At 39.3% G+C, this 22,635-nt stretch overlaps 1 protein-coding gene across 1 annotated transcript in view; it reads left to right on the forward strand.

The window, feature by feature from the left end:
• Window positions 1-320: 320 nt before the first annotated feature.
• Window positions 321-22,635, forward strand: part of dusp7 (dual specificity phosphatase 7) — a 22,415-nt gene continuing 100 nt past the window's right edge. Inside the window, exons 1-3 of the mRNA XM_061887996.1 lie at window positions 321-1,106; window positions 4,995-5,423; window positions 21,814-22,635. The exon at window positions 21,814-22,635 is cut by the window's right edge and continues 100 nt beyond it. Coding sequence (XP_061743980.1) covers window positions 701-1,106; window positions 4,995-5,423; window positions 21,814-22,136 — 1,158 coding nt within the window. The 5' untranslated portion in view covers window positions 321-700 and the 3' untranslated portion in view covers window positions 22,137-22,635. The remainder of the gene's footprint in view (window positions 1,107-4,994; window positions 5,424-21,813) is intronic.

The following is a 22,635-nucleotide window of genomic DNA, read 5'->3' on the forward strand; positions in this document are numbered from 1 at the left end:
ATATATACATATATATGTATGTATATTTATAAATATAAATATATATATATATATATATATATATATATGTATTTCCTTTAATTTTCCGCCCTATATATATATATATATATATATATATATATATATATATATATATATATATATATATATATATATACACACATATATATGTGTGTGTGTGACCCTCAGTAAAAATGAGTTGGGCACCCTTATTGAAGGACGATCAACATCCTCCTCGGGGCCGAGCTCGTCGTGAATGGCCGTGAAAACATCCTCCTGCTCGGCCCCTTTAAATCTCCACGCCCCGCCCTTTTTCTCCGGAACTCTCTCACAGCCGCTTTAACTGCTCTATGCTCGGACGGCGCACCAGAGGCGCGATCATCGGGTCAACAGTGATCCGATATCAGCCATGAGAAAGGACAGCAACTAACCCGGCCTTCGGCCACTTTTTTTTTTTTGGAGTGAGTTTCCGTGTCCTACCTTGGAGCTCGAATGGACGTCGACGGAGCGAAGGAGTGGGGGGAAGCCCCCGCGTGTTTTTTCGCGTTCGGGCATGTCGGCTGAGTGGAAGTGGAGGTGGCGGCAAGAGGAGGAAGAAGAAGCGAACTTTAGCACCGTCATTTCTCCTTAGTTTACCCCCGACCCCGTGAACTTAGCTCACAGCAGGACCAGCGGTGGATTCCCCCACAACGTTTCCCCGATGAGAAGCCCTCACCCGCGGGGAGGCTGCGCGATGGTGACCGTGACGATGAGCAAGAGCGCCGAGTGGCTCCAGGAGGAGCTGGTGTCCGGGGCCGCCGCGCAGCTGCTGCTGCTCGACTGTCGGCCGCATGAGCTCTACGAGTCGTCGCACATCGAGGCGGCCATCAACGTGGCCATCCCGGGCCTCATGCTCCGCAGACTCAAGAAGGGCAACCTGCCCATCCGCTCCATCATCCCCAACAACGAGGACAAGGAGAAGTTTGTCAAGCGGTGCAAAACGGACGTGGTGCTTCTGTACGACGAGGCCGCCGCCGAGCGACAGGAGTCCGGACTGGGGAGCTCTGTTCTCGGACTGCTGCTTCAGAAGCTCCGGGACGACGGATGCAAGGCGTTCTACCTCGAAGGTTTGCATTAATCCATCCAATATTCACCCCTTCGTCTATTTTGTGCCATCCAAACAAAACAGTTTTTTTTTTTATTGTTTTTTTTTTAAATGCTAAAAATATAAAAACATTTATGTGGACCTATTTTAAACATAAATGGGGTGTTTTAACAAGTAAAGTCACCCAAAAATACTGTATATGTAGTTTATAGTGAAAACTGTGTAACAAAAACTGTCCGAGTACTTACATAAATAATCATTCTGTTGACTTATTTTGGTCATTTTATTGGCTACGTAAAATATAAAAACATTTATGTGGACCTATTTTAAACAAAAATGGGGTGTTTGGACAAGTAAAGTCACCCAAAAATACTGTATATATTTTCCCCATTTTAATGGGAGTTTAGAGTGAACACTGCATACCTAAAACTGTCCGAGTATTTACATTATTGATAATTCTGTTGACTTATTTTGGTCATTTTATTGGTGGCGTAAAATATAAAAACATTTATGTGGACGTATTTTCAACAAAAACGGGGTGTTTTGACAAGTAAAGTCACCCAAAAATACTGTATATATTTTCCCCATTTTAATGGGAGTTTATAGTGAACACTGCGTACCTAAAACGGTCCTAGTACTTACATAAATAATCATTCTGTTGACTTATTTTGGTCATTTTATTGGTTGCATAATATATAAAATCGTCTGAAAGATAATTTCTGTTGTTTAAACTCAAATTTTATTGGATTTTGTAAAACAACAATAACAACTTAGAATACATATTGCCTGTGTTACACTTATAATATGTAACACTTTTTGTTTTGTTTTAAAAATACAATTGTAGTAATATAAAAACATTAATGTGAACCTATTTTAAACATGAATGGGGTGTTTTAACAACTAAAGTCACCCAAAATTACTGTGTATGTAGTTTATAGTGAACACTGCATACCTAAAACTGTCTTAGTACTTACAGAAATAATCATTCTGTTGACTCATTTTATTGGTTGCGTAATGTATAAAATCGCCTTAAAGATCATTTCTGTTGTTTAAACTAAATTTTTATTTGATTTCATAAAAAACAAAACTAATACCTTAGAATACATATTATTACATATTACATAACACTCTATAACCATTCATTTTAAATGTATTTGTATTGTTACCAACCTTATTTGGTGTTACGATAACAATATATAGAATAGTGAATTATGTCCCGGAAGTCTTGCAGTGTGGACCTTTCAAAAAAACAACTCCTGAAAACTACTGGCTTAGAATGGCCAAAGTAATGGATGTTTGTGTCCAAGTTAAAGGACAACTGTCTTCTTCTAGTGGATTTATTACAATCTTCACAAACTGGTTAAGGTTTGCTGTGGTCTGGAACAACATGGCACACGACCATCTATCAGAAATGCAGCCATTATTACATACAGATAATGTTTCATATAAATAAATACACAGAGGACATAAGAAAAGGAAATTAAATGAGTTCAAATATACCAACAAACGAGGCATAATGAGGCACAGCATGTTAGCATTGATTAGCTTGCAGTCATGCACTGACCAATTAACTGACCAAGTAAAGTCACCCAAGAATACGGTATATATTTTCCACCATTTTAATGGGGAGTTTGTAGTGATCACTGCGTACTTAAAACTGTCCTAGTACTTACATAAATAATCATTCCGTTGCCTTATTTTGGTCATTTTATTGGTTGCATAATGTATAAAATCGCCTCAAAGCAGGGGTGTCAAACTCATTTTAGATCGGGACCCACGTGGAGAATAATCTGGTAAAAATTACGGCACTATAATTTAAAAATAAAAACAACTTCAAATTCTTTTCTTTGTTTAAAAATAGAACAGGCACATTCTAAAAATGCACAAATCATAATGTTGTTTTTTTATATACTTACATTTTGTAGTTCACAGTATTCTACCTTTATTTGTCCTTATTTATACTTTCTGAATAGATTATGTGATAATGTTCATCGGTCAAGTCATTGGTGTTAATTTGTAGTCTATCAAGATAAAAAAAATATATATACAAATCTAATTAAAGGATGTTATTTATGTAGTTTGCTCGTTTTCCTCGACTGGTGCACTAACATATGTAGCATGATTTACAAAGAATTGCTATTGCGACCTCTGGTGGACACATTTAGAACAAGCAGTTTCTTTCATTCAAAAATTTCGGCCCATTTTTATACTTGGCAAAGTCAGCCTTACGTTTGACACCCCAGTGTTTAAACTACATTTTTATTTAATTTTGTAAAACAACACTAATGACTTATATTACATATTGCCTGTTTGACACTTAATTATTACATACACTCTAAAGCCATTCATCTAAAATTAAGAAATTCCGGAAAACCGGGAATTTTTCCAGTTCAAAAAACAACTTGTGTCCTGATTGATTGGTTTTGATTGATTGATTGATACTTTTATTAGTAGATTGCACAGTTCAGTACTTATTCCGTACAATTGACCGCTAAATGGTAACACCTGGATAAGTTTTTCAACTTGTTTAAGTCGGGGTCCACGTTAATTAATTCATGGTGATTAAGAGGAATGTTTGGATGGTGGAACGATTGAAGCGGGTTGAAAAATGTGAAAGGAGTAGTTGCCAGGAAAAAATAGAATCAAAATAGGTTTTGAAAAAAAATGAATTTTGTGACTTCCTGGAATTGTTTTTTCAAATTGGGAAAAAAAGACGGTTAGCAATTCTAGGATGAGTGAATTATTTTGAAATTAGAATGTTTTGAATCGTTTAGAAAATGTGGAAATTGTGGAAGTTTGAAAAATGGCCAATTCATTTGGAACGGGAAAAATGTCCTGAAAAACCTGTAAGTCTGGGAAATCCGGAAATTAAGACACATTGTTGAAAGAGAGCACACAATTTTGATCAGGCTGAACATTTTAGAGTTGGAACGGTTTGAATTGGATAGAAAATGTGGGAATTGTAGAACTTTGTAAAATGTCCCATTCATTTTAATAGGAATTTCATGGACATTTGGGAATTCTGGGAAAAGTGGGAATTTTTGGGAAAATGTTTAAAGACTTGAATGGTGTGAATGAGTTGAAATGGTTGGTGTTGGAATTTTTTAAATCGATGGAGAAATGTTGAAGTCGTAACATTTTCAATGGAGAAATTATATTAAGGGGTTTCGGGAAAACCGGGAATTTTGTTTTTTTTCCTGATTAAGAAGAATGTTTTGACGGTGGAACGGTTGAAGTGGGTTGAAAAATGTGGAAGGAGTAGTCGCCAGACAAAAAAGTCAAAAAAAGGGTTTGAAAATAAGGGGATATATATATATATATATATATATATATATATATATAAATAGTGAATTATGTACAGGAAGTCTTGCAGATTAGACCCTTGAAAAGAACATTGCAGGTCAAATAAAAGCTGTTTTCAATTACATGCTACAGTACTACCCCCGCCATGTTGTTGTTCTCCTTTGGCATGAAGGCAAGGCAGGCTTTTTTCATGAATGAGAAGAGGAAGGACGAGAAAAAAAAACCCTGCATGCAGCAACATCCGGAAAAAGGGCAGCTTAGTGGAGGAGCCGTGTGATGTGTAATTAATAGAACCACACCAGCAAGCAGACGAGGACGTGTGTGTACGTTCCGTGTACGTGTGTATGTGTGCGCCAGTGAAGCCACAAGCTGGATGTGCCATTCACAAAAAAAAAAAAAATCCTCATCCACTCTTGCTTCTCTCAATGGAGCACGTCGGTTCAGCTGTCTGCTTAGCTCATTGCTTAAGTCAGCACACAAGAATGTTCTTCCAGTTGTGAGACGGTGTTTATGAGAACTGTGCTTTTTTTACAATGTGGTTGACTATTAGAAATAGCGGCGCATGTTGACGATTTGGCTCAGATCAAATTGTCTTTGGTCCCCGCAGGAGGCTTCCACAAATTCCAGTCCGAGTTCCCCGAACACTGCGAGACCAACTTGGACTGTTCCTGTCCCAGCAGCTCGCCGCCGTCTTCCGTGCTCGGCCTGGGAGGACTCCGCATCAGCTCGGACTGCTCGGACGGCGAGTCGGACCGCGAGCCCATCAGCGCCACGGAGTCGGAGGGCAGCCCGCTGCCCAGCAACCAGCCGGCGTTCCCCGTCCAGATCCTGCCGTATCTCTACCTGGGCTGTGCCAAGGACTCCGCCAACCTGGACGTGCTGAGCAAGTACAACATCAAGTACATCCTCAACGTCACGCCCAACCTGCCCAACATGTTTGAGCACGAGGGCGACTTCAAGTACAAGCAGATCCCCATCTCGGATCACTGGAGCCAGAACCTCTCGCAGTTTTTCCCTGAGGCCATTTCGTTTATCGGTAAGTGGATCAACAACTTCTGGCTTTATTAAGGAATGTGAAACATATAATTTGTACATTTATTTACACATCCATCAGGATTAAGCAGTGAGTCAGTGAATAAAAAAACATGTACTACACCATGTACTTCCCCTAACCCAGGGGTTGGCAACCCAAAATGTTAAAAGAGCCTCATTAGACCAAAAATACAGTAAAAAAATCTGTCTGGAGCCGCAAAAAAATTAAAATTCTTTTAAAAGTCTTATAATGAAGGCAGCACATGATATAAGTGTCTATATTGAAGGCCTACTGAAACCCACTACTCCCCACCACGCAGTCTGATAGTTTATACATCAATGATGAAATATTAACATTGCAACACATGCCAATACGGCCTTTTTAGTTTACTAAATTGCAATTTTAAATTTCCCGGGAGTTTTTTCTTGAAAACGTCGCGTAATGATGACGTGTACGCTTGACGTCACGGGCCGTTAGGAAATATGAACGCTGCGCACACACACAGCTAAAAGTCGTCTGTTTTAACGGCATAATTACACAGTATTTTGGAGATCTGTGTTGCTGAATCTTTTGCAATTTGTTCAATTATTTTGGAGAAGTCAAAGTAGAAAGATGGAGTTGGGAAGCTTTAGCCTTTAGCCACACAAACACACGGTGATTCCTTGTTTAAAATTCACGGAGATTAAACTTTACTATGGATCAGAGAGGTCAAGCGAACATGGATCCCGACCGAATGTCAACCGGCAGGTTTCGGTGAGAAAATTGTGGTTAAAAAGTCGCTTCTTACCGGAGATCGGCTGAGCTTGTGCCGCCCATAAAGCTGCCGTCGTCTTCCCTGAGACACTGCGCGTCAACACACCCGTGGACACACCCCTCCGACTATCAGGTACTGTTAAATTCACTAAAACACTAGCAACACAATAGAAAGATAAGGGATTTCCCAGAATTATCCTAGTAAATTTGTCTAAAAACATCTGAATTCGTCCCAATGCAATCGTGTTTTATTTTTTTTTCTAGTCAATATCCTCAAACACAAATCTTTCATCCTCGCTCAAATTAATGGGGAAATTGTCGTTTTCTCGGTCCGAATAGCACTTTTTGTTGGAGGCTCCCATTATAAACAATGTGAAGATGTGAGGAGCCATCAACATGTGACGTAATCGTCTGCGACTTCCGGTAAAGGCAGGGCTTTTCTCTTAGCAGCGAAAGTTGCCAACTTTATCGTGGATGTTCTCTACTAAATCCTTTCAGCAAAAATATGGCAATATCACGAAATGATCAAGTATGACACATAGAATGGACCTGCTATCCCCGTTTAAATAAGAAAATCTCATTTCAGTAGGCCTTTAACTATAATAGCCTACTATCAAAATGACTTTGTGTCGCAGGCTGACGCATAAAATATAAGACAATCTCAGATATTGGGTTTCACTATTTAAAAGCGCTTTGAGACACTGAAAAAAGCGCTATATAAATGTAATTCACTTCACTTCCTATATTTGAATCCATCCATCCATTTTCTACCGCTCCTGTTCAAGAAGTTTCATTAATGGGGAGAAGTATTTTATTTATTAAAGGTTAGTTTCAGAATAACAATGATATTAAAAAGAATAAGAGACTCAGTATACTCTAAAATGTTGGTCTTATTTAAAAAATGCTCGCATTTAGTTGTATTCAGTGTTAAGAAAATATTATATGGGTCTCACTGAAGTACATTTTAAAATATTTGGCTTTCATGGCACTCTCAGCCAAAAAGGTTCCCAACCCCTGATATAGAACATCACACATGGCGCTCAAAAATCGGTCAAAATGTTTTCCGTACGACTTCGGTAAGTTATGAAGCTGCACCGCTTGATGGATTGTCGGCGTATTAAACATACGAGTATTATTATGGTGTGTGTGTAGAAGGGCCGCAAAATGGCACCTATTAGCAGACGTTTTATTTTGCAATATTATGCAAAAGCAACTTTTCTTACCTTCTGGTACCTCCTGATCTGTATTTGAGATCTGCATAAGTCAGCCTTTGTGGTAGTCATAAGCTTCTTCTTTTTTTCTATCTTCTTGATATGGGACCTTCATCTTCTGCTGTTGCCATTTCTAATATAAAGTAGTGTAAAGTTGTTACTTATATCTGTCAGTAGACTAGTTATCAAAGCGCTAAAAACTGTATTGGTTTTACATTATTCACCCACGGATCTTTAGTTATTAGAGAGTTCCGGTTGGACGTTTTTTCACAGAACACATTTCCGGTGTTAATGTTGCTCTAGTGAGCCACTGATGAGGAGATGCAGCTCCGTTATTGGTTGAAGTAAAGTCTGAAAGTCATTAAAACAATTAGCGCCATCTTTTGACACTTTTTCCACCCCCGTCCTTGCACGCTACACCGCTACAACAAAGATAACAGGTAAAAGACGCTGCCAAAGGTGAGCCACGTAAATAACAGCGCCCACAAAACGGCGCATCCTGAAGAGACTGTCAAAAAGCGGCTTGAAGATGATCTGTAAAACATCATCTATGCAACATTTTGACCAGAGAACCACCATTCCATGTTATGTACACCAAAAGGAAGTGTTTCAAATAGAGATGTCCGATATTATCGGCCCATAAATGCTTTAAAATGTAATATCTGAAATTATCGGTATCAGTTTCAAAAAGTAAAATTTATGACTTTTTAGAACGCCGCTGTACGGAGTGGTACACGGACGTAGGGAGAAGTACAGAGCGCCAATAAACCTCAGGGCTATGCCTTTGTGTGCCAGCCCAGTCACATAATACCTATGGCTTTTCGCATACACAAGTGAATGCGTGTTTCCCACAGGTCAGGCATCTATTTGTGGTGGTGTGGTCGGGCGGCGGGGGGCAGGCAGCAGGCAGCGGCGATGACCAAGAAAAACGCGGAGTTGGAATATAATTACAACACTTTATGTTCATATTTTTATACATATTTATATAATATTTACATATTTATATAATATGTAACTACAAGCTCCATTCACAGACAGAGTCCCATTGCTTTTATGAGCGGTCAAGCGAGTCAAAAGCCGGGAAAAAAGAAATATATATATATATTTTTTTTTAATTTTTTGCGGCCTTAATTCTTTCGTGGCGGGCCGCCACAAATAAATGAATGTGTGGGAAACCCTGCAATGCAAGGCATACTTGGTCAACAGCCATACAGGTCACACTGAAGGTGGCCGCATGAACAACTTTAACACTGTTACAAATTTGCGCCACACTGTGAACCCACACAAAACAAAAATGACAAACACATTTCGGGAGAACATCCGCATCGTAACAGAACAAATACCCAGAACCCCTTGCAGCACTAACTCTTCCGGGACGCTACAATATACACCCCCAGCTTCTCCCCCAAAAAACGCCTCAAGCATGTCCTAAATTCCAAGCTGCTGTTTTGAGGCATGTTAAAAAAAATCATGCACTTTCTGACTTCAATAATAAATATGGCAGTGCCATGTTGGCATTTTTTTTCCATAACTTGAGTTGGTTTATTTTGGAAAACCTTGTTGCATTGTTTAATGCATCCAGCGGGGCATCACAACAAAACTAGGCATAATAATGTGTTAATTCCACGACTGTTAATATCGGTATGGGTTGATGTCGTAATCGGTAATTAAGAGTTGGGCAATATCGGAATATCGGCAAAAAAGACATCTAGTTTTAAATGTAGAAAAAAATTAAATATGACCCCTTTAATGTGCCTTATAATCCGGTGCGCCTTTTGTATGAAAAAAGATCAAAAATAGACCATCCATCGGCAGTGTGCCTTATGGTCCAGAAAATACGGTAATCAACAATCAATTCCACACATCCCAAAGTCGCCAGGATTGTTTCAGCGTGCGGTCACACTTTGTCAGGGTTGAAATCCCAGAGAATGAGTGTATTCCCTCTCTGGTGATTCACAGAGAACGCCTTTAAGACTTTTTCTTTGGCTTGGATTGCTTTGCTTGGTGATACATGTGTTTGGAGAAAGGAATGCATGGAGGAAATGTGACGCTTGAAGTGACATAAAGAGCGGAATAAAACGGCGTGATGTTCTAGTCAATGACGATGACACCGTTCCTCATGGGTGGTATGAGGTTGTCTGGTCATGGCTGGAGCTTATTAATAACATACAGTGTTTCTAAGTCAGGATTATGTTTGGGAAAAAGTGCTGGAAAGCAGAAGAACATGTGACTCCGTTCCGTCAAATTCATGATTCAAGGGGAATATCATATTAAACTAGATGAGTCCATTTCTGAAGGAATTGAGTGTGAATGCTCCATTGCTGAAGTTGAACTAAATTGCTGACAAAATGTAGTGTGAATGTAAGAATAGTTTCAATGTTGAAGAGTTAGAAATTCCAGGAAAAACAGAATTAGGTTTGGAACTTGGGAAAGTGTTTGTTAGATGAGGGGAATGTATTGATGTTAGGATGGTTTGAATTGGTTGAACAATATGCTGATTGTGGAAATTAAAGAAAATGGACGATTTATTTTGAATGGGGAAAATATCCCTGAAAACTGTCAAATTCTTGGAAATCCGGGATTTCTTTTTTAAATGTTGAAAGAGAACACACAATTTTGAACAGGCTGAATATTTTTGGAGTTTGAACGGTTTGAATTGGATGAAAAATGTGGGAATTGTGGAAAAATGTCCCATTCTTTTCAATGGGAAATTTCATGGACATTTCGGAATTTTGGGAAAAGCGGGAATTTTTGGGAAAATGTTAAAACACTTGAATACTCTGAAAGAGTGGTTGGTGTTCCGGGAAAAGATTATTTTTTTTGGGAATATGTTAAAAGACTTGAATGGTCTGAATAAGTTGAAATGGTTGGTGTTGGAATTTTTAAAAATCGATCGACAAATGTTGAAGTAGTAACATTTTTAAGTGAGAAATGGTATTAAGGAATTTCGGGAAAACCGGGAATTTTTCCAGTTCAAAAAACAACTTGTGTCCTGATAAGAGGACTGTTTGGATGGTGGAACGGTTGAAGTGGGTTGAAAAATGCGAATGGGGTAGTCGCCAGGAAAAAAAAGAATCAAAATAGGGTTTGAAATAAACAGAATTTTGTGACTTCCTGGAATTTTTTTTTTCATTGGGAAAAAAAGATAGTTAGAAATTCTAGGATTAGTGGAATATGTTGAAAGTAGAATGTTTGGAATTGGTTGGAAAATGTGGAAATGGTGGAAGTTTGAAAAATGGCCAAATCATTTTGAATGGGGAAAATGTCCTGAAATAACTGAAATTCTAGGAAATCCCGGAATTAAAACAAATTGTTGAAGGAGAGCACACAATTTTGATCAGGCTGAACATTGTAGAGTTGGAACGGTTTGAATTGCATAGAAAATGTGGGAATTGTGGAACTTTGTAAAATGTCCCATTCATTTCAATGGGAATTTCATGGACATTTGGGAATTCTGGGAAAAGTGGGAATTTTTGGGAAAATGTTAAAAGACTTGAATGGTGTGAATGAGTTGAAATGGTTGGTGTTGGAATTTTTAAAATCGATGGAGAAATGTTGAAGTTGTAACATTTTCAATGGAGAAATTATATTAAGGAATTTTGGGGAAACTGGGAATTTTTCCAGTTCAAAAAACAACTTGGTTTTTTTTTCCTGATTAAGAAGAAAGTTTTGACGGTGGAACGGTTGAAGTGGGTTGAAAAATGTTGAAGGAGACAAAAAAGTCAAAAAAGGGTTTGAAAAAAAGGTAATTCTGGGAAATGCTTGGAATTTTTTTGAACTTGGAAAAATTATAGTGTGAAATTCCAGGATGAGTGGAATATGTTGAAGGTGAAATGGTTGGAATCGGTTGTAAAAGGTGGAAATAGTGGAAGTTTGAAAGATGGCCAATTTGGGGAATTCTTCAAATAGGCTTAACGGTTTGAAATTAGAACGGTTTGCATCAAACGAAAAATGTGGACGGTAGAGCGCGCCAAAATCTGGATAAGAAGAAGAATAAATAGATTAATTTTGGTGTCGAAAACCATATGTGGGAATGCTTTGGAGCATTCACACAATAATATTTATTGTGGAATGTATGTCGCCGCAGCGTGGATGGGGGGTGAGTGGATGAATGATGTCATCACCTAACTGGCCATTACCAAATCAGGCTGTCATGTTAGAAGTCACCAAAAGTGTCTATTCGATATTTTTCAGTGTTGAAACTGATTCATTGGATTTTTAATCAACTAATTGTCCGCGGCACACACACACACACACACACACACACACACACACACACACACACACACACGCACACACACACACACATAGTGGTTATCATTTGGAATGGGGACCAAGTTTTTGATCATGACTTGTGGGGACCACCCTTTCTACAGGTTGTGGTTGCATTAAAAAAAAAAAGAGGTAAAATGGCCACTGCTCACTTAGCTCATACATGTCTTTAAATCTCTGGATTGATGAAGTAATGTGCTGATCATTCTTACTGGGGACCTTGGGGAAAAAGACTTAATATGGTTCATGGGGACCAAATTTAAATAATTTTGCATAATTCACACAAATGTGTACGTGACTACTGAGGACCATTAAAAAAAATCAAAAAATAAATAAAAAGTTACAATTAAATATGTCATGATCCTCAGAATACAGCACTACAACTGTCCTCTTATAGGAAGTTTCACCACTTAAATGTTAAGGCAAATCCTGCATCTTCTGTGACATTACTGAAAGCTGCTATTCAGCAGTAATAAAGTTGTCTGCAACTCCTAACTACCATATATAGAAGGATGGAACATTCTGAATGTGAATCATACTTTAAGCAGGGGTCTCAAACTCAATTTACCTTTGGGGCCACTGGATGCCGAGTCTGGGAGAGGCTGGGCCGCAAGAAAAGATTTCTTAAAAAAAAAAAAAAAATTGTTAATGTCTTTTTTTATTTTCAACACAAAATAAAATCAAAATATAAATGAACAAAATGAGAATTAAGTAATAAGAGGCAATGCAAATTAAACAATAAAAAAACCCCCCAAAAAACAGTTTGAATTGGTCCTGGTTATCGGGGACTGTTATTACTGCCGGACAGGTGTCGCGGTGTGACTGCAGCCAGGCGCGTAAGAAAACCCTCGTCTCCATGGTAACGTTTCTGTCGCTTTCACTCTTTTTTCCCGCTAACGCAGGGATAGGCAATCCAGAATGTTGAAAAAGAAATTTTGGACCCAAATAACAAATATTGTTTCTGTCTGGAGCCAACGGGAGGTGGTTTTGGGGAAGGGGGCTTGCCGTGGAGTTTACAGTTAGCCCCGATTGGGGTAACATCACGACTAACTTGTTACACATCCGATTCACGCTGCGACTCTCTGTCAGAGTATCAGCGCTGGGGTCCAGTGCAACCACAGTTTTGTATTGTCGCTCGGTCCTTCGGCGGAGTGCTTCGGAAGCTACTGGACCACTCGTCTAACCGGCCCGGACTGTTTACAGCGGCCCTGGGGGAGGGAGCTCGAGAGAGACAGTGAGCAGGAGGGCGGGTGAAGGAGGAAGAACGCATGCGGATCAAGTGGAAAAGCGGCAAAACTGCTTGCATCACGCAAGTGATATCAATGTTCGGCCCTCGAGAGCCATATACCACACCGTGATTGGTATATTCCTTCAGCTCCGTACACAACGCTGTCAAGCGCCATTCATATAAAACTTGCGGGCCGCACTAACATTAAACTTTCATATTAAGGTGGGGGCCGCAAAATAATGTCTCGCGGGCCGCAATTGTCCCGCGGGCCACGTGTCTGAGACCCCTGCTTTAAGTTAATAATGTTTTATTATCATGCTGTATGAAAAAGTCATCTAAAAAACACTAAACCAGATTTTGTTTTTGGAAACATATATATTAGTTTTAACTAAGGATGGATACTATGCAGACTCACAGTACAATTAATGCCAGGATAACAAATGTTTCACTTTTCAAGTAAATTTATTTTCTAAACAAAGTAAACCAAATTTCCCTGTTGTGGGATCAATAAAGGATTAATTTATCTTACCTAAACCACAGAAATAAAGTACAAACTCATTTAAACTTTTATTTTTACTATTTATTTTTAACAACATTGAACTGAGATAGGCGCCAGGGCCCCCCGCAACCCCAGAAGGGAATAAGCGGTAGGAAATGGATGGATGGATGAACATAAAGAACATGAAAAAACTGTGCTACTTAACCAGTCTTGCTGATTATCTCTTAATCTACTATTTTACCTGCAATCTCCTTTTTGTAAGCCGTAATGCGGTTTTACACATAGAACTTCAATGCTTGCCATTCCCGGTTTTGGAGAGCTTCCGGTTTGGCCTAAAAATCACTTAGGCATCTTCAGAATGGAACTACCGTATTTCCTTGAATAGCCGCCGGGGCGCTAATTAATTAAAAACCTCTTCTCACTCCTGCGCTTATTTAAGGCATGCGGTAAAAGTAAGCAGGCGCTAAAAAATTTAAAACCTCTTCTCACCCCTGCGCTTACCAATGGCATGCAGCAAAAAATTGAGTGCGATTAAAAAAAATAATAATAATGAAAATTTTTGGCGCGGCCCGGAGGTTGGGGACCACTGCTCTACAACATGTCATCGCGCCCACTTTTACATCATGCTATCTGCGTGGCGGCCGGACGCATGCATTTCGGTGCTTCACATATGAGATTGCAATGCATACTTGGTCAACAGCCATACCTTTTACACTGATGGTTGTGATATAAACAACTTTAACACTCTTACTAATATGCGCCACACTGTGAACCCACACCAAACACATTTCTGGAGAACATCGGCTCTGTAACACATTATAAACGCACCATAAGAATTACCCAGAATGCCATGCATCCATGACTCATGGCTATATTATACACGCGCCCCCAACCGACGCACGGAGGGGGGAGGAGGGTTTGGTGCTAGCGGTGTGTATAATATAGCCAAGAGTCATAGATGCATGGCATTCTGGGTAAGTGTTATGTTGCATTTATAATGTGTTATAGAGCCGATGTTCTACCGAAATGTGTTTGTCATTCTTGTTTGGTGTGGGTTCACAGAGTGTGGCGCATATTAGTAAGAGTTTTAGAGTTGTTTTATATCACAACCATCAGTGTGATCTGTATGGCTGTGGAACAAGAGCCCTGGTTTACACATAGTAGAAGCAAAAAAAACCTCCTCCGCCATTTTGAAAAAGACGACAGGGGAAGTGTCACTCGTGACGTCACGAATTTGACCCGGCGGTAAAAGTAAGCATGCGCTAATAAATTTGGGGAGCGAGTTGGACCCGGCAGTAATTCAAGGCAGGCGCATATTACATGCCCGGCGGCAATTCAAGGAAATACGTTAACTATCATTTAAAAAAGTTTCCCACAGGTCCTCATACCGTCTGAAGTCCCCCTAAACGTGACTGTGTAAACAGAGCGATGTCCCCATTAAGTCTGCATTGCCAGAAAACACACACACCTCCATCACATCCTCTCAACACATATTATAGAATAGGATAGAATAGAATAGAAAGTACTTTATTGGTCCCTGGTGGAAACTATTGTGTGCAGAACTGGCTATAAGTTTTAGAAAATAAGAGATGAGCGAGGTTAAACCACGGCCAGATGCGACCACATTGAGGAAGTCTGAAGTGACAACTGAAACTAAGAATGATCTTTTACACCCTAAAAAATACATGTCTGCTCGAGGGTTGTTCAACATAGCGGTACTAATAAGGAACTGCAGTAGTAAGAATGAACAAAGGTACTATTATGTCTTCAACTTTGTGTGTTATTGGAAATGCTGGCTGTAAATCTTTCCTAAAACTGCAACTCCCATTTATGTTTTGCTAAAAAATTCCACATAGTAATATTTGTATTTTTAGTGCATTTTTTTAAAGCAGGGGTCCCCAAACTTTTTGACTCGGTGGGGCGGCGCATTGGGTTAAAATAATTTGGCCGGGGGCAGGGCTGTATATGACATCTCGTTTTCGATGGGAAAATGCATATATTTAATATTCATAGGAGGCCCCGAGAGTAGCAAGCGGTAGAAAATGGATTAGAAAGGACAAAAAAAAAAAAAAAATATATATATATATATATATATATATATATTAGGGAAAAAAAATATATATATATATATATATATATATATATATATATATATATATATATATATATATATATATATATATATGTATATATATATATTAGGGGTGTGGGGAAAAATCAATTCGAATACGAATGGCGATTCTCACATGCGATTCAGAATCGATTTTCATTTTTAAAAAAATCGATTTTTATTTTATTTATTTTATTTTTTATCAATCCAACAAAACAATACACAGCAATACCATAACAATGCAATACAATTCCAAAACCAAACCTGACCCAGCAACACTCAGAACTGCAATAAACAGAGCAATTGAGAGGAGACACAAACACGACACAGAACAAACCAATAGTGAAACAAAAATTAATATTATCAACAACAGTATCAATATTAGATATAATTTCAGCATAGCACTGATTAAAAATCCCTCATTGACATTATCATTAGATATTTATTACAAAAAAAACAAAAAAACAACAGGGTCACAGTGGCTTACACTTGCATCGCATCTCATAAACTTGACAACACACTGTGTCCAATGTTTTCACAAAGATAAAATAAGTCATATTTTTGGTTCGTTTAATAGTTAAAACAAATTTACATTATTGCAATCATTTGATAAAACATTGTCCTTTACAATTATAAAAGCTTTTTTTTTTTAAATCTACTACTCTGCTAGCATGTCAGCAGACTGGGGTAGATCCTGCTGAAATCCTATGTATTGAATGAATAGAGAATCGTTTTGAATCGGAAAAATATCGTTTTTGAATCAAGAATCGCGTTGAATCGGAAAAATATCGTTTTTGAATCAAGAATCGCGTTGAATCGGAAAAATCGATTTATAATCGAATCGCGACCCCAAGAATCGATATTGAATCGAATCGTGGAACACCCAAAGATCCCAAAGTTAACCCTAACCTTAAATATATATATATATATATATATATATATATATATATATATATATATATATATATATATATATATATATATATTTATGTGTGTGTGTATGTATGTTTTTTTTTTTTTAACTTGGGACTTCCCGCGGGCCAGATTTTGGACGCTGGCAGGCTGTGTCACGGCTACTCTTGCGTTCAAAAAAGTTTAAAAAAAAATAAGAATAAAGATAGCAGAGTAGTCCTGAGGAGTAGGTCCATGACTCACTTAATTCCTTAATAAGCACTCGCGGAGATATTTCTGTACTCCAAATGATCATAACTTATTTTCACAAACAAAAAAATTCTCCGTGGTTGACTTCAACATAATGAAAATAACACTTGTTTAGCGGTAAATAAACTGTTTCACTCCTCATTCCTTCAACACGATGGACAGACAAAAGGAGCACCCAGCTTTCCTGTCTTATTATGAGGAGGAAGTGGCTCACCAGGAGTAGCGTGAGCGGCTGAAAACAATCAGGCAATCATCCATCCATTTTTCTACTGCTTGTCCCGTTCGGGGTCGCTGGAGCCTATATCAGCTATATTCGGGCGGAAGGCGTCGTACACCCTGGACAAGTCACCATCTCATTGCAGGGCCAACACAGATAGACAGACAACATTCACACCCACATTCACACCATAGGGCCAATATAGTGTTGCCAATCAACCTATCCCCAGGTGCATGTAAGTTCATCTAAAACATCCAATAATTCATCAACATCATCATTGGCATTATTTGATTTCATTGTCAAAACAATTAATAAATAAATAATACAGTTAGGCTCCAACAGGCCGTATCCAACCCGCGAGCCATAGTTTAGGGCAGTGGTCCCCAACCACCGGGCCGCGGCCCTGTATCAGGCCGTGGCCCGATTGGTACCGGGCTGCAGAATAATTTTTTTATTAAAAAAAAAAAATAAAAAAAAAAAAAAAAAAAAAATATATATATATATATATATGTATATATATTTTATTAAATCAACATAAAAACACAATATACACTTACAAATAGTGCACCAACCACAAAAAACTCCCTTTTTCATGACAAAAACGTCCCTTTTTCATGACAAAGAAGAAAAAAAAATAAAAAGAAAAAAAAATAAAAATAAAAAAAAAGGACACCCCCCCCCCCCAGGGCCGCGGGACAAATTATTAGGCGTTGACCGGTCCGCGGATACAAAAAGGTTGGGTACCACTGGTTTAGGGGCCCCTTCTATAAAGTAGCATTCCTGATGGAAAGGGATAAAACTTAAACATTTTAAACATGCTTCATTAAACATGGTAGGAGGATACAGTAGCTAATCGATAACCTGATTGTAAACAAATGGGTGGATCTACAGCCATATCTCTAGTACAAGAGCCGTATACCGTCAATAGTACAATGATTACATCAATATTTTTTACTATCAGCAAAATATTGTATAATTTTTTTGTTGTTTATAAACTGGACATTGAATATCACTAATGTATGATACTGTAACTACTTGGTATCGGATTTATACCCAAATTTGTGGTATCATCCAAACTAATGTAAAGTATCCAAACAACATAACAATACGTGCTTATTACATTTGAACTAAAGTTTAGATTGAACATATTAAAAGAGAAAGTAAGCAGATATTAACAGTAAATGAACAAGTAGGTTAATCATCCATTTTCTACCACTTGTCCCTCATAATGTTGACAAAATAATAGAATGATAAATGACACAATATGTTACTGCATATGTCAGCAGACTAATTAGGAGCCTTTGTTACCAATTCGCTTCTAATATAGTATGTTGACTAAATTGTTCTTTGAATGAATAAGAAACATTGTATAACAATATTTTCCGGACTATAAAATACTTTTTCCCCCCTCAAAACTCGACAACACGCCTTATAACTTGGTACTAACTAATGTACGGAATATATCTGGTTTTGCTTACCGACTTCAAAACTATTTCATTTGGTACATGGGGAAATGATAAGTGTGACCAGTAGATGGCAGTCACACATAAGAGATATGTGTAGACTGCAAAATGATGGCAATATGACTCAAGTAAACAACACCATCACTTTGTATGTTCCATTGAAAATATAGAACTCAAGAATCTATCAAAATGTTTTAGTACGACTTTGGTAAGCTATGAAGCCGCACCGCTTGATGTGCTTCAACGTAGGAGTATTATTATGGTGTGTGTATAAGGTAAGACTTATTATCTGGCGTTTATTGTTTCGCAATATTATGCAAAAGCATCTTTTCTTACTTCTGGTAACTGCTGATCTGTATTTGGGATCTGCATAAGTCCTGAAAATTTGCGCGCATCTGCCTTTGTAGTTGGTGCCGACTCCGTCGTCGATAATCTTCTTTTCTTTGTTTAAAAATAATAGTAATATGACTCCTTTAATGCGCCCTATATTCCGGTGCACCTTATAAATAAAAAAAGATCCTTATAATCCGGTGCGCCCTATGGTCCGGAAAATACGGTATAGATCAAAAGATTTTCTGTTAAAATAAAGCCAATAATGACATTTGTTTGTTTTTTATTTTGAAAAGTATCGAAATTACATTTTGGTAACGATACCAAAATATACATTTTATGTTGCATTTATACATGTAATTTATATACATTCGTGGTCAAAAGTTTACATACACTTGTGAAGGACATAATGTCATGGCTGTCCTGAGTTTCCAATCATTTCTACAACTTCATCTGACATCACATGGACAAAAATAAGACCTTCGGAAGGAAAAATTGAGTTGTTTGGCCATGATACCCAGCAATATGTTTGGAGGGGAAAAGGTGAGGCCTGTAATTTCAGGAACACCAATCCTACCGTCAATCATGGTGGTGGTAGTATTATGCTCTGGGCATTTTTTTCTGCCAATGAAAATAATGCTTTAAACTGGACAATGAAAAAGGAGGATTACCTCCAAATTCTTCAGAAAAATCTAAAATCATCAGCCCGGAGGTTTGGGTTTTGGGCGCAGTTGGGTGTTCCAACAGGACAATGACCCCAAACACACGTCAAAAATGGTAAAGTAATGGCTAAATCAGGCTAGAATGAAGGTTTTAGAATGGCCTTCCCAAAGTCCTGACTGGACAATGCTGAAGAAACAAGTCCATGTCAGAACACCAACAAATTTAGCTGAACTGCAAGGTTCTTGATGACCACAGAACTTTCCTCCAGAAGGTCTTATATTTGTCCATGTGATGTCAAAGGAAAGAAAAATGTAGCTGTTTGGCCACAATACCCTGCAGTATGTTTGGAGGAGAAAAGGCTAGGCCTTTAATCCCAGGAACACCGCACCTACCGTCAAGCATGGTGGTGGTAGTATTATGCTCTGGGCCTGTTTTGTTGCCAATGGAACTGGTGCTTTACAGGGAGTAAATTAAACAATGAAAAAGGAGGCTTACCTCCAAATTCTTCAGGACAACTTAAAGTCATCATCCCGGAGGTTGGGTCTTGGGCGCAGTTGGGTGTTCCAATAGGACAAAGACCCCAAACACACGTCAAAAATGGTAAAGGAATGGCTAAATCAAGCTAGAATGAAGGTTTTAGAACGGCCTTCCCAAAGTCCTGACTGGACAATGCTGAAGAAACAAGTCAATGTCAGAACACCAACAAATTTTGCTGAACTGCAAGGTTCTTTTCGACCACAGAACTTTCCTCAAGAACACGGGTCTCAAACTCAATTCACCTGGGGGCCACTGGATGCAGAAACTGGGTGAGGCTGGGCCGCAAGAAAAGATTTCTTAAAACAATCTAACATGCACGTTTTAATGAATTCACCTTCTTTGAATGGCTTTACCGCCCTAGCAACAAACTTGCCAACTCTCGCAATCTTTCTGGGAAACACCCGAACATCAGTGACCCTCCCGACAATCTCCCGGGGCAATCATTCTCCCGGTTTTCACCCGGACAACAATATTAAGGGTGTTCCGTGATGGCACTGCCTTTAACGTTCTCTACAACCTGCCGTCTTGTCCACTTTTCCGCCATACAAACAGTCTGCCGGCCCAGTCACATACTTTATGATGCTTCTGCAGACCAACGGAAGTGATTGCAAGACATACTTGATCATCAACCATACAGGTCACACTGAGGGTGGCCGTATAAACAACAGTATCACTGTTACAAATATGCGCAAAACTGTGACCCCACACCAAACAAGATTGACAAACACATTTTGGGAGAACATCCGCACCGTAACACAAAATAAATACAACAGAACAAATACCCAGAATCCAATGCAGCCCTAACTATTCCGGGCTACAATAGGAGCCAGGGTTGGGGGGGGTGGCGGAAGTGTATATTGTAGCCCGGAAGAGTTGGGGATGCAGGGGATTCTGGGTATTTGTTCTGTTGTGTTTATGTTGTGTTACGGTGCGGATGTTCTCCCAAAATGTGTTTGTCATTCTTGTTTGGTGTGGGTTCACAGTGTGGCACATATTTGTAACAGTGTTAAAGTTGTTTATACGGCCACCCTCAGTGTGATATGTAGGGCTGTTGATCAAGTATGCCTTGCAGTCACTTACTATGTCTATAAAAGCCAAATACAACATGTGGCTTGGCTGGCATGCCGTTTGTACAGGTTGGAGAGGGCGCTGAAGGCAGTGCCTCCACGGTGTCGCCTTGATATTTTTGTCGGGGTGAAATTCGGGAGAATGATTACCTTTTGGAGGGGCACTGAAAATTAGGAGTCTACCGGAAAAATCAAGGGTGTACAAGTATGACGCTGTAAAGCGCCATTCACGTAAAACTTGTGGGCCGCGCCAACATTAGATTTTCATATTAAGGTGCGGGCCGCAAAATAACATCTCGCGGGCCGCGTGTTTGAGACCTATGCTCTAGAAGGTCTTATTTTTGACCATGTGATGTCTGATGAAACAAAAATTGAGCTGTTTGGCCACAAACCCCAGCAATATGTTTGGAGGAGAACAGGCGAGGCCTTTAATCCCAGGAACACCGTACCTACCGTCAAACATGGTGGTGGTAGTATTACGCTCTGGACAAAAAATTTAGCGGAATTGCACCAATTTTGTCAAGGGGAGTGGTCGAAAATCCAACCAAAAGCTTGTGGATGGCTACCAAAAGTGCCTTATTGCAGTGAAACTTGCCAAGGGACTAACATAGCTGTACGTATGCTTTTGACCCAGCAGATTTGCTCACATTTTCAGTAGACCCATAATAAATTCATAAAAGATCCAAACTTCATGAATGTTTTTTGTGACCAACAAGTATGTGCTCCAATCACTCTATCACAAACAAATGAGAGTTGTAGAAACGATTGGAAACTCAAGACAGCCATGACATTATGTTCTTTACAAGTGTGTGTAAACTTTTGACCACGACTGTAAATATGGCACACAGTAAAAATGGTTGATGTCGGTGTTTTTCCTTGTAGACGAGGCCCGCTCCAAAAAGTGCGGCATCTTGGTGCACTGCCTGGCGGGGATCAGCCGCTCGGTGACGGTGACGGTGGCCTACCTGATGCAGAAGCTCAACCTGTCCCTCAACGACGCCTACGACTTCGTGAAGCGCAAGAAGTCCAACATCTCGCCCAACTTCAACTTCATGGGCCAGCTGCTGGACTTCGAGCGCACGCTGGCCCTCAGCAGCCCATGCGACAACAACCGCTCCACGTCGCCCGTCGCCAACGAGCAGCTCTTCTTCACCACGCCCACCAACCACAACGTGTTCCAGTTGGACACGCTGGAGTCCACGTGACAGTAGGGGGGGGGGCGAGGCGGGACGACGTTCTTCAGGGGGTTCTTGTTTCCGTGGCGGCAACACGGCCGCCGGCGCTGCCGTATCTGGAGGAGGCGCTTTATTGAATGATCTGGCCTCCGCCGGCTCGCCGCTTTGGAGCCGATTTTGGTAGGAAGTGGCGCAAAGTTTTTGAGGCTGATGAGAAGCTTTAAGGACCGCGCTCATCGAGCTGCGACGAGAAGCCAAGGAGACTTCTTTTTTTTAAAAACACAGAAAATGTGACACTGCGGAGAATCTTTGGAGGCGTCACTCTGCTCAATGTAGAGCTTTTAAAAACCAATGAATTAACAAAGTATTTGTACTGTATGTTTGTTTGGCGTGCATTGCAGGAAGAAATGTCTATATGCAGTTATTTTTTTGTATATTTTCTTATATATATATGTATATATGTGTGTGTGTGTGTGTGTGTGTATATATATATATATGTGTATGTATAGATATATAGATATATATATAT

The sequence above is a fragment of the Nerophis ophidion genome, linkage group LG02, assembly GCF_033978795.1.
Source record: "Nerophis ophidion isolate RoL-2023_Sa linkage group LG02, RoL_Noph_v1.0, whole genome shotgun sequence".
Taxonomy (NCBI): domain Eukaryota; kingdom Metazoa; phylum Chordata; class Actinopteri; order Syngnathiformes; family Syngnathidae; genus Nerophis; species Nerophis ophidion.